Source organism: Spermophilus citellus, assembly GCF_964194105.1.
Source record: "Spermophilus citellus genome assembly, chromosome: 13".
Taxonomy (NCBI): Eukaryota; Metazoa; Chordata; class Mammalia; order Rodentia; family Sciuridae; genus Spermophilus; species Spermophilus citellus.
In genome coordinates, this window is record NC_138193.1 from 93,865,738 (window position 1) to 93,879,034 (window position 13,297).

At 51.5% G+C, this 13,297-nt stretch overlaps 1 protein-coding gene across 7 annotated transcripts in view; it reads right to left on the reverse strand.

Moving 5' to 3' along the window:
- TOGARAM2 (TOG array regulator of axonemal microtubules 2) overlaps positions 1 to 13,297 on the reverse strand; it is a 61,427-nt gene that overhangs the window by 23,348 nt on the left and 24,782 nt on the right. For all 7 annotated transcript variants that reach the window (XM_081264822.1, XM_081264819.1, XM_081264824.1 and 4 more), the window contains 6 exons: positions 13,074 to 13,264; positions 12,123 to 12,316; positions 7,118 to 7,164; positions 5,129 to 5,298; positions 2,460 to 2,610; positions 1,889 to 2,053 (listed from right to left, as the gene is read on the reverse strand). In XM_081264822.1, the coding sequence (XP_081120948.1) occupies positions 1,889 to 2,053; positions 2,460 to 2,610; positions 5,129 to 5,298; positions 7,118 to 7,164; positions 12,123 to 12,316; positions 13,074 to 13,264 (918 nt within the window). The remainder of the gene's footprint in view (positions 1 to 1,888; positions 2,054 to 2,459; positions 2,611 to 5,128; positions 5,299 to 7,117; positions 7,165 to 12,122; positions 12,317 to 13,073; positions 13,265 to 13,297) is intronic.

The following is a 13,297-nucleotide window of genomic DNA, read 5'->3' on the forward strand; positions in this document are numbered from 1 at the left end:
TCCTGGATTCTCTGCCATTGGCACACGAAAGGGTGTGTCAGCCCTCAGATCACCCTCTAGGAGGTAGGAGGTGACACCCAACCTCCCTGTCCTCCCCTGTCAACCTGGGCCTGAATTAAGCACTGTCTAGTGAAGCTTGCAAGAAGCACTGGTCCATTCAGGAGAAGAGTCAAGCTGGCCTCCTGCCAACCCCAACCTGCTGCCACCTCGTTCTCCAGTGGCATTTAGCATCCACCTAGACTTTAAGACACACAAAAGGCACTGGCAGAAGCCACTGCAGCCTCGAATCTCTTAGGGTCTGCGTCTACTTTAGTCCTGCCCAGTCCCTTACCCTGACGGTTTTTCAATAATGTCCACAGGGTGCCTTGTGGTTCAGGAGTTTCCATTTTTTGCACACATAAAATGGGAGGAATTGAGTAGACACAACCAAGCTCTCCTAAACCTACCTGGTATCCCGAGAAAAGCTAGAGTCTTACTGGATTTATTAGGAAAATCAGGAGGATAGCCAAGTTTACAGTCCTGAAATTCCATCATTTCCAGGCAAATCAAAAAACAGGGTACAATGTAAGTGATTCTCTGTTGACTATCAAGAAAGAGAGAGAGGAAGAGGAAGGAGGAAGAAGAAGATTATATCCTAGGGAGGATATAAGAGGAGAATGTTGGTTTTTTCTTAACTCCAACAACCCAACCTACCTACTTAACGATCTTATTTCTACCGTACTCCTCCACACACACCCAGTTTAAATAATGAGAGGTGGTAACAGACCATACTGGGTCAAGAGTCACTAGCCAAAGTCTTAGTTCTATGGGCCACCGTCAACTTGAGGGACCTTTGGTGACCTTGGATCTCTGGTTCTCAGTTTCCCTATCTATAAAGTGAGTCAGTTGAGTTATATAGATCAATATTTCCCAGTATCAATCATTCAGTTACCACTTCCATGACCTTTTGCCATATCATTTAATTATCTACATTTTTTCTTGCTTTGTACTTTTCTTCAAGTCAAGCCTCCTTCCAAATCTAAGTAAATTCATTTTAAAGGGAGTTTCATGTCACTACCATAATGGATAAACTAATATTATTTGTCATAGATATGAATATTTATAATGAAAGTAGAATGATATTTTAAAACCCTCGCTATAAAATTAGAGCCAGCTTCAGACATCTCCGACTGGGCCTGGAGGATCTCTTCATCAAAACAGAGAGATACCAAAGGTTAGCCCCAAATTAAACTTTCTACTTGACACAATCATAGAGGCTGGGATTGTCACATGACATCATCTGGGATCCGTGCCCAGATCATAAAGGCTGAATGGAAAATGGAAGTGAGTTCATATAATTTATTGCACTAAAATGTTGTTTTAGTCTACCAACCCTGTCCACCACATCCCACTGAAATAAAATGGGCCCAATTGTTTATTTTGAAATACCTTTAAGTAATCTTTTCAAATGAAAGCTCATGTGAAGGGCTTATGTGCAAAATAGAATGGAGACAGAGCCTCCCCTGGCCCCTTGGCGCCTTTCTTGAGGTGTCCTGCTGGGACCTGTGGATCCTCTGACCCACCTGGCAGTGTGATACAGCAGGCAGGGATCTCTCCCCTCCTCTTTCTCCTCCTGGAGTTCCCTCTACTTCCTTGGCTGCTATTCGATAGCATCTTTAATCCGGTGTGCTAATGACTCTGCTAGGACATGTTACACCAGGTGTGATCTCTGGGTCCCCTGCCTGGTCCATAGATGGTTATGAGTTCCAAACACTCTTTCTCTCCCTGGCAAGCTGACCCCTCACACAAGGGCTACCTGCTAGTCCTACGTGGCAGGCAGAGCAGCTCATATCCCCTTTTCATGCCCCAGAGTATCCTGAAGCCTCGCAGCCAGAGGTCTGAGCCCCACCTGAAGCATGGCGGGCAAAGCTGGGCTCCTGCTTGCTGACGGGGATGCTGGGCAGAGAGGACCGGTTGGCCCGCTTCCTCAAGATGATGCCAAAGTTGTTTCTGCATGGGCTGTTCATCCTGGTGGGTACAGACAGGGTCCCACTGCCCCGTAGGGGAAGGAGGCCTGTGGAGACAAAAAAAGTCCTAGAACTGAGCTGGTCCTGCCTTTCCTGGGGTCCAAGGTCGTCTTGGAAATGGTCCCATTAACAGACTATGAGCTGAGTACGGTGGCGCACGCCTGTGATCCCAGCAGCTCCGGAGGCTGAGGCAGGAGGATGGCGAGTCCAAAGCCAGCCTCAGCAAAAGCAAGATGCTAAGTAATTCAGTGAGACCCTGTCTCTAAATAAAATACCAAAGAGGGCTAAGGATGTTGCTCAGTGGTCAGTGTCTCTGAGTTCAATCCCGAGTCCCTAAAAAAAACAGACTATGAGAGTGGACATAGGCCCTGTCCAGTCTCAAGAGTTGAGAATCCAGGAATTGGCCAAGAAGTTTCCCCCGTCTGAAGGATTCCCATCCCATGCACCCAGTACCTTCCTTCACTAGGGTTCTCCTCGAGCCGGGGGCCTGGGAAGCGAGTTCCTTCTCCCTGTCAGGCTCCTTTGTCCTCCGGAACAACTCCATCTCTCTCATCTGCTTCAGCCGCATTTTTTCCTGTGCAGACTTGGAGATGGTGACTTGGATCTGGCACAAGATCAAGGCAAACTCTGTTAGCCTTGGGGACTCTATACCCTCATTCATTCAGTCCTCAAAAGCATGAGCACCTCCTATGTGCCGATCACTGTTTCAAGAAGGAGCCAAAAAGATAAAGTCCTTGTCCCCTAAGAACTTTGGGAAATGAGGAGATGGACAAGAAACACATGAATCTCTAATGTCAAGCGAAATGCTAGGGGGAAAGAAAATGGAAGGATACAGAAGTGATGGTGACTGTTGCTTTAGATAAGGAGGCCCAGAGGTGAAATTCAAGCAGAGATATAATAAAGAAAAGGAAAAGAACACACAGTTTCTAGGAAAGAAATGTTCTAAAATGCAAAGGCCCTGAGGCTGGAGTGTGCCCAGTGTGGCTGCAAGGGGTGGGGTGGGGGGACGCTGGCACAGCCCTCTGAGTCACAGCAGTGACAGGACACCAGGTCAGAAGGTGGCAGGATCTAAACCACACTAGGCCTTGCAGTCCATAGTGAGGACTTGGGTTTTCCTCAGAGAGACACAGGAGGCCATTTAAGATTTGAACAGAGGAGTGATATGACCTGACCTCCTTCGGGGGCACTGGCTTCTCCCTGGGTGATTACTTTTAATTTTTTGTTTTGAGATAGTTTGAGACTCATAAGAAGTTGTAAAAGTAGGACCCTGTGTAGGCTTCCCCCGGCCTCCTCCAATGATGCCATCTTACACAACCCAGAACATTCTGACTTTTATATCCCAGGGATGGAGCTACATGGGAAGAGTCCAGATTAGGTGGAGTGGGCACAGCGGATCAGAGCAAGGGAACACTGAGCATGAGGTGGGGGCTTGGACCAGGGCTGGGGGGTGGGGATGGTGGACCCGTCAGCCCCTGGGCATTTTTTAAACCAGACCTGATTTTGCTGACACTTGAGATGCGAGGTGAAAGAGACAGAGAGAGGAATCAGGGATGGGCCTAAGACATTTGGCCTGAGGCCCTGGAAGGCTGGAGTGGCCTGTTACCACCATTCCCCGAGCAGGAACATTAGAGAAAGAGGAGATTTTGTGAGGTGAGGATTCAGGCGTTGAGCTTCAGGCATGGTGGGTTCCAAATATAATTAGATACCTAAGGGAAAACGTTGAGTAGCTGCTAAATATGTGAATGGAGGTGAGGGGAAGGTGGGGACTGGCGAGGGGCATTTGGGAGTTCTTGGCTCAGAGATGGTACTCAATGCCACGAACTGGTCCTGGGGGTAATGTAAATAAACCAGAGGTCCAAGCCCAGGAGGGCTCAGCCTCCAGAAGTTGGGAAGGGCCAAGGAAGGGTCAAGAAGGAGCTGGCTCTCATGGAGGCACAGCACCAAGGAAGAGCCACCCCACCTCCATCCCTAAAGGGAGCGTTGATGAGGACCACACTGCCAGCTGAATCCAAAGCTGCTGCTGCTGGGTCAACATAGACAGGACTGAGATGTGGCTGCATTTGGGAAGGTGACAGTCCCTGGCGACCCTTTTTTTTGGGGGGGGGGACTAAAGTCGGATTGGAGTAAGCTCATGAGAGAACCGGAAAAGAGAGGTGGAATAGCTTTGTTTTGGTTTTGTCGGGTTTTCTGAAGATGGAAGAGATGACAGAGAGTGAACGTGGGGCTGGGATGATCCAATTTCAGGGAGAATGTTGTTGATGCAAGAAGGTGAAGCTGTGCTGGGCTGGAGCTGGGTGAATGGAGCAGAAACAAAGACACGGTGGTGAGCCAATGGGACACTTGGGATCTGGAAGATGGATGGTGAATTCGGTAATGTGGGGATCTGGGGTCTGAGTGTGCAGTGGGAAGCTGAGGCCGAGTGGAGGACAAAGTCATCTCTCTACATGGAATGATTAGGACCCTTCATGTTCTGTCGCCCTCACTAGAGCAGGGCCTGGCCCTTGTCACTATCAGCAGGGCTTCCCCGCCTCCCACATGGTGGGGATGGAATAGGCACCTGGATGTGTTTACTGAGCTGAACTATTTTACCTCTGAACACAGGCGCCCCCTACCAGCACCTCTTCAAGTTTTACTAAATCAGTCCTGTCCAGGGAAGAGAAGCCACCTCCCCAAGGTCACCTCCAATGTATAAGGTATTTGTCAGACCGTAGCCCCACAGCCTCTGGTCAGCTGCCTCTCGGTGGCTGTCCAGCCTGGCAGGTCAGATTACCCAGCCTGGTTCACCTAAGCCCTCTGTCCTCTCCCCCACATCCTGCTTCCTTCCGACCACATGTGACCTTCTGTCCTTCCTCCTCCCCACCTGCCCCTCAGCAGCCCTCTGTACTCTTCACTTCACCCAGTGCCCACCCCAGCCCTGTCCTAGTTTCTCTTTCTCTTCCTCCCTCACCCCCAGACCACCCGCAGTCCTGGCCTGAAAGGTTTGACACAGCTGCCTCGGCTCTTCCTGGCTCTCCTCCATGTCCCACGGGCCAGCTCTACACTGTGCAGTTCAGAAACATTCTGGGATTTAGCCAGTGGTCCACTTTGATCCTGACTTCGTCTTCCTCTGGCTTCCCAGATACCTTGGTGCTGGTCTCCTTCTGGTCCTCTTCTTTTAACAAGGGGTGGGCTTCTTTGGCGGGGTTGAAAGAGAAGGCCGTCAGCGTAGGAGCAGACTGTGATAAAGGCAGGACAGGCTTCTGGGAGGAGGTGGCAGACCTGTCTCTGATGGGTGGAGCCAAAGGTTTGGGCTCTGAGGAGTCAAGAATAGGGAGAGAGGTGAAGACAGTCAGCTCCTGAGCTACTCTCCCCCACCCTGTGGCTGGGGTCACTTAACCGCCCAAGCCCTCCACCCTCAGTGCTTCTGTCCAACACTTCCCTAATGGAGGTTGGGTTTCCCCTGTTGAGCCACAGTGCCTAGGACCACATCATCCCCCTTTATTCATTCACTCATTCATTCATTCGTTCAACAAGAATTGCTTGCCCTATTCTTATATAGACATGGAAAGGGGGCTGGGCAGGAAACAGAATCGGGAAAAGAAAAAGTAAAACAGGCCTGCTGACCATTTATACCACCACAGCAGAGCTGGAAGGGCCAGAGAATGGGACCACTAGTCCCATTCTCCTATTTCACAGATGGGCCGCCATCTTGGGCTGCCCAAGGCTGGAAAGGGAATCATGAATCTGGGACTCCTGAAGAGCTTTTTGGTCCCGTCCCATGGTCCTCTGCCCACCTCCTACCTTCTGATAAGGATCCCTCTCTTTGGGGCAGGGAGAAGGATGAAGATCCAAGGGGGAAGAGAGGCTTCAAAGCCTCCATCTGCCCAGAGGTAAGAGACAGGGCAGAGGACACAGGGGTGGGGGTGGTGACAGAGCTAACTGACCAGGGCAAGGTTTGCAGGAATGCTGCAAGATTTGAGGAAGCCCTACTATGTGCTAGGCATGTTACACACATCGGGCAGGGAGCCCTCTAAGGACTTTGCTCTTTGTATATACCACTTCCCCACCTTCACCCTTAAGGGACACCTTAAGAAGCTTTGAGTAGCCAGGCCCTCATGACAAGGTCTCCTGGCCCAAACCCCCATGCCAGCAATCTCAGAGGAGGCTCCTAAAGGACACTTGAGGTGCCATGAGTGTCACCCAGGCTGCCTGGGCTCACCCCACTGCAGCCCAGTCAGGGAGCAGGGGAGAAGCAGCTGCCACCAAGGCTTCAGGGCCAGGCCTACCTCTCAGGTCCAGCTCTGGGTCCTGACCTGGGGGCCTCTTGGGCAACAGCCTGCCCTCTGCTAACTGACCCACCTGCTGAGCTGATCAGCCAGGGACTTGCCAGGAAGCTGGCACCCTCCTGCCAGTCAGCACATCGGCTGGCACCAACTCCTACTACTTGCAGCCCAGGATCAGGGTGCCCCAACCACCCAGCCACCAGGCAGGAGGCTGCGGCCTCATTTCCCCTGCACCACAGCCAAGGCCTGCTTCTCCACAGAGTGAGATCATCAGGCCCAGAAAGGATCCCTGCTCCCCGCTCTGCCCACTTGAGAGCCTCCTGTCCAGCCCCGCTCCTGACTCCTATCCTGGGGTTGGCCCTGTTCCCCTGACGTTTAGACCTGCCAGGACCTGCCCCGACTGAGGGTTTGTGGAATGTGATTTCATGCTCTGTCCAGTGAGGTCACCTCTGCTTGCTTAAAACAGAATAAGAGTCCCCAATGCAAATCTGATGGGGCTGCTTTTCACTCTCCAAGGCCAGGGAGGACATCCAGGTGACTGAGCCTCATCTGTCAACTGGTAACAGAGCCATCCCTCTCATCTGGGCCATCATGAACTAGTGATATACAACTATGTTGTATATCAACATAGGCAGAGCAGGCACCAGTGTACACTGCTTCTCCAGCCCCACGCCCAGGCTTACCATCACCCTCCAGCAAGGAACCACAGGTGACTCAGCTTCCCCGTCTATGAAATGAGGGGCTTGGAAATGAGAGCCCTGAGGTCTCTTCTGGCCTAACTCCACACCATGACCCAGCCCAGGAATACAAAGGGTTAAAAACCAGGGTGTGCTCATAGAGAATACATACCCAAAGATCTAGGGGTCTTCTCCCGAGGCCCACTCTCCCGAACCAATCTTAAAAGAATGGGGGAGAAAACAGAAGAGTGAGAAAAGCAAGACAGAGATGGTGGGTGGGGGAGCCCAGCGTGGCTCCAGGATGAGGAGCAGAGACTAGGGACACAGGGAGGGAGCTGGTTTCCCTGTCCAAGCTCCCATCCAGGAGAGAAAAGGCCAGGAGATACAGCTCCTGTGTGCCCTGAGGGGCTAAGAGACAGATATGCAGGCTGGGAGCCCAGACACAGCACTCAGCCTGGCTTCCTGGCTGTGCCCTGGTCTGTCCCCAGGCAGCTGGCACCCACATGGAAATGAATCTTCAAGGACAGTCCCACCCGCCATTGTGGCTTCCTGGGCCTGTGTGGCAGGACAGCAGCTGCTTCAGAGTGTAAACTGTCCCCCGGCTCAGAGAGCTTTGAGCGCAAGTTCTACAAACTGCTCCACCTGGCTCAGTGACCCCTAAATATTCCTCCTCCCCTCCAGCACCTCCCCAGGGGAATCTAGAAGGTACCCTTTGCTGTGATGGGAAATCACCACTGTTTTGTACTAGAAATTCAATCCTGATGGCACATAGAAAGGATAAGATGGGGACATTCCTGGCATGGGTTGCACTGCAGTTTTTTTTAATGGAAAGCACATTCTTTCATTCAAAAGATGTTTATTTACTGAGCACCTGCAATGTGCCAAGCACTGTTCAGACCCTGGCATTAGAGCATCAGTGCAATGGACAGAGAGCTGGGCCCCATGGAGGCCAGCTGCGCCATCTCCCATATGATTTCTCTTCTCAGCAAGGAAACACATAGGCATCAGGACCCGGGAGCTGGCAGGATAACAAGCCACCACAAAAGCAGTGGGACACAGCATCCTGGGCTCTGGCCTCAGTAGAGCCACTCAGCAGACTGACCAGGTCAGGATGAGCCTGAGAACAGGCAGTAGGGGAGTCCACTTCAGTGCCTGCCTTGGCCCAGGGGACCCTAATCAATAAGGACCACGGAGGTCAGGGGGACCCCAAGTCTACTGGGGAAACAGAGCTCCACGCTGGGTGCAGTCCTGGACTCTCAGCTTCTGCCTGGAACAGGTCCAGCCCTTGGGTGTGGACCCACCCAGAGGACTTGTGTGGGCTGGAGATAGAGCTGGTGGCCCCAGGCACTGCAACCCGGTTCCACTTCCCACTGCTTGAACAAGATGGGGAAGGCAGGAGAAGTGAGGTGGGATGTCCTCGTGGTTGCCAGATGACTTCCAAGCACTCCTTACTGAATGCAGGTGCACAGCTCAAGACCTCGTCCCTCCCTTTGCCAACAGTGGTGGAGCTTCTTTCCCACCCAGGGAGGGGGATTGAAGCCCGGCAGGAGCCCCTCCCTGCCACATATCAAAGCCGGCGTGTCCCAGGGGCCAAGGCAAGCTGAGGCCACCAGCAAGTCTCCCAGTCTCCCCTCCTGGCTCCCCTCTCCCCCATCCTCACCTCACCCCGCTCTGCCCTGCTCCAGCACCTGGGCTCCGCCCTCCTCACCTGCCCCACCCACCTTGGTCTGCACAGCTCCACAGTTGCCAAACTGGCCTCTTGAAATCAGAACTAATGTCACCTCTACGCCAAAAAGCCTTGGGTGACATCTCATTCCCCCCAGGATAAAGCACACGCTCCTGGAGGACCACCTGTGATTCCCAGCCCTGCTTTCCTGGCAGCCTGTCTCTCAAACACAGGTAAGCACTGCCCAAACCCCCTCCTGCCTCCCTCTGCCACTCCCTTAAAGTCCCAGGGGCTCCTCCTTCGTGTCTCTCCTCCACCTCAAGAATTCTCCTTCAGCCTTCAGAATTTCTCCAAGAAATCTTCCCAGCCTGACGCAGATGATTCTCTACTGGGCTCCCAGTAGGACAGGCAGTCATGGGACATGAACTCAGTGATTTCCTCCTAAATCTCTCTGGTGGGTCCCGAGAGCACACAGTGTGGGTCTTATTTCACTTTGTTTCTGCAGCACCTGGCACATAGCAGGTGCCTAATAGCTCTTAAGAGAATAAAAGTATGGACAGATGAATGAGTGAGATGGAGACCCATTGGCTGGACAGTCCCTCAGAGTCAGAGAAGAGAAATCTAGTCACAACCAGGCTATGGCAGACACCAAGCTTGGCATCCTGGGAACCACAGAGACTTTTGAGATATGGCCCCTGCCCTTGAATGCTGCAAGTTAAAGAATAAAATGAGGAGACAAAATAAATACAAGAAAAATACAAAAAGAAACAAAATAAATGTAAATAGGCAAAATGTGTTAATGAAATTTAAATGAATAGGGGCTGCAGTTTGAGGCTCAGTGGTAGAGCGCTTGCCTAGCGCATGTGAGGCACCAGGTTCAGTCCTCAGCACCACATAATAAATAAATAAATAAATAAATAAATAAATAAATAAATAAATGTATTGTGTCCAACTACAACTAAAAATATACCTTTAAATTTTTAAATAAATAAAATATTGAAAGGCTGTGGTCAGGCAGTCCATGGGCTAGATGTCAAGTGGACAGTTCAGAGATGGCCACTTGCACGCAGCACCCTTTGCAGCCCATGAAAGCCAGTGTAGACGTGGAATGGTAGAGACAGAATGGGCTGGAGCAGTAGGGTTGGGGTGAAAGCACCATCTGGGGAAGCAAGGCTCCCGCTCAGGAACCAGCTCACCCACAGAGGGACAGGGGTGTTCCTACAGAGCAGCACAGGAGGAAATATGTGGAGTGGGGTGCAAAGGATGAGCCCCAAAGTCAGACCAAGAAGACTCATCTTAAAGGCCACCCAGGAGAGGAGAGAGCACCAGGAGGTCAATAAAGGTGAAGGTCACAGAAGAGTCATTGGGGGGTGCAAGGTGAGGATGGAGAGCAGGTCAGGAGCTGTTGGGGGTGGTCAAGAAAGAGCTGGAACCTGCAAACCCCAGAGGAACCGATAGGGCAAGAGCCAGGTGGGAGGTTTTGTGTGTTTTTGTTGTTGTAAGAAAGACTTGAGGGCACGTGGCCATCTGTGAAGAAGGGGTCAGGGTACTGGGAGGAGAGTCAAAGATGATGCTGAGATTTGAAGACCAAGGCAAATACCTGCACCTTGATGGAAATAAGGAGGACCCGGGAAAGATGGTTTGGGGAAGTGTAAGTACTCCAGATTGCCTCCCCCCATGCTGATCTGCATCAGCTATGAGAACTGGAGATATACAGCCAGAGAATGGACATCTGGGGAGATGTAAGGTCAGAGCAGGAGTGGCAAGATCACCACCCATGTGATCCTGGAGAGCACGGCACAGAGGGCCGCAGGAGAAAACAAAGAGGGCCCTGGGATAAATTTCAGGAATGGCCAAATTTAAGAGACTGATAGATGAAGGAAGGCAGGCAAGAGACCACCTGGAAGGTCCAGAAGCAGGTAGGCAGGAGTCAGGAAATTAAGGAAAAGTTCAAGGACCATCAACAGCCCAAATGACACAAAAAAAATCAAGAATAATGAGGTGAATGGGCCACTGGTCTGGGGCTGAGTCATTATAACTACTGATACTGCTAAGCAGAGGGGAGGAAGAGGCAGGTGTTTGGGCAGGAGAGGAGGAAGGGGAGGAGGCTGGAGCAGGCGAGGTCTGAGGAGGCAGAGAGGGGAAATCAAGCAGAGGATGTGCATCCAGAAGCCGGTATGTGCACAGGTTCCAACACCCCAACACAGCTGGAGAAAGAGGGGCCACAGACACTGGTAAGGATAGTTAGGGAAGAAAGCACAGGAGATGAGACAGTGAGGAGCTGGAGAGAAGTGGGAGAATTCAGAACAGCAGGCCAAAGCAATGAGAAAGAAGTCACAACAGGAACTCGACAGTGACCATGCTAGGAGCGCCAGGCCCACAGGCAAGGGAGCAAGGGAGCACGCGTGCGCGCGCACACGCACACACATACACACACACTCACACACATGCTTATGCCCACAGATACATACATACCCCCACTTGCACACACACATGAACACGCTTTCACACACACTTGCTGCAACATCAGGCTGGACTGACCGTTGGCCATCTGGAGGGCACTGCCTCTCCTACTTACAAACCATATATTATTATTACAACCAATATTATTATTGGTTTTTTTTTCTTTCTTGTTTTTTTTCTTTCTTGTTTTTCTTTCTTGTTTCAGAAAGCTCTGAGAACATCAGAACATCAGAGCTAGAAGGGACTTTCAAAACATCTGGTCCAAATCTCTATTTTTGTAGATGTACCTGCTGGGGCCTAGATAAGGAAATGACCTACCCACGGTGACACAGGCAATGAGGAACAGAACCCAAAACAGAACCCAAATCCATATTCCTTACAGCACAGAGACCCTCTATCCCACGGATTCTCAACCTTTTATTGGGTATGAAGACTCCTTTCTAAATCCGAAATTTTGTGGATTACACACATGCACACATACACACATACATACACACAAATTTTTAGTTTCCATCCATTAAAAAAATACATAAGTTGGGCATAGCGGTACATGCCTGTAATCCCAGTGGCTTGGGAGGCTGAGGCAGGAGGATCATGAGTTCAAAGTCAGCCTCAGCAAAAGCAAGGCACTAAGCAACTCAGCGAGACCCTGTCTCTAAATAAAATAGGGCTGGGGATGTGGCTCAGTGGTCCAGTGCTCCTGTGTTCAATCTCCGGTACAAAAAAAAAAAAACAAAACCATAAAAATGAGGAACCAACATGAACTTAACCATGCTCTAAAGTAATTTGCATTTTTCTTCATCACTACAGCAATCATACACATTAAGAAATTATAGAAGAGGCCAGAGACATGGTTCATGATGCCATTGCTCCCAACCTGCTGTAGCCCAGGATCAGAGAAGCCCCAGCAACAATGCTGTGGCCCCCACAGGTCTGTGGCTTCCCATCCCTGTGCCCCAGAGCTCTGCCATTACAACAAGGCTCAGTCTTGAGGGGCCCCTGTGGATCCTGGACAGAGAGAGGAAAGGAAGACACCTGGGGCTCTTACCGTGTGGGTGGGACCCTCAGTCCTGTGAGGACGTGCTGGCCTCCTGGAGGCAAGGGACTGGGAAGGGAGCCAGACCGACTAGAGGAGGTCCCCGCAGGCATCCCGGCCTTTGGGATGGGTGGGATCACGATGCCTCCCAGCGACTTCAGCATCTTCTCGTCATTGCAATGCAGGTATTGCGGGGAAATCTGCACCTGGGAGCAGAGGGGTACTTGGTCCATGGAAGCGTCCTATGCTGGATACTCAGCTCCTTCTGCCAGGAGCCACCTGAGGGCGGAGTGCTGGGAAGTGCCCACAGATTTCCCTTTTCAGTCCCATGACCCAGGGACCAGACCCCCAGCCTCCAGAAAGCCCCTTACTTCCTTATCACTCCAGGTGAGAAGGCTGGCAAGCTCTTTGGTGGTTGTAATTATTATTATTGGTTTTTTTTTTTTTCTTTCTTGTTTCAGAAAGCTCTGAGAACATCAGAGCTAGAAGGGACTTTCAAAACATCTGGTCCAAATCTCTATTTTTGTAGATGTACCTGCTGGGGCCTAGATAAGGAAATGACCTACCCACGGTGACACAGGCAATGAGGAACAGAACCCAAATCCAAGTCCTGGCCCAGCGTTCTTTTCCCTCTGTCACACCTCCCGGCTTTAAATGGAGAGGGCCAGAAAGCAGGGGGAATTCTGAACAGTAAGACCAAAGAGGACAGGTGGCCAGGCAGCCTCTCACCTCCACAGCAGCCACCCAGAAGTTCCAGCTCCCAAGGGTTGGGATGCTGCAGAGGAGGTGAAACAGGGCTCAAGCCTCTCCCAATGCCACCCCCACCCTTGAGGGCAGCCCCTGAGACATCTGCAGAAACACAGGAGCAGGGGTTGGTAGAGGATGGGAAGATGGACAGAAGGACAATTGCAGGCAAGACTCAGAGCAGCAGAACCACTTTATCTCCTGGGCCCTAGCTCTCACCTCCTGGGGACCCTTCCTACTCCCCGGCAGATCCAGGCTCTTCTCTTTGGCTCCGCTGGCCTCTGGGGTGGTGGGGATGCTCTGGATGGGAGGCATTGGCCTGGGCCCCTTCAGCAGCCTCTGAGAAGTGGTGCGCGGGATGGTGCTCCTCAGAAGAACACCTTTAGGGCCTCCCCCGGGATCCAGCAAGGCTGTTCAGAGGTGAGGATGGGAAATGAGTCAGT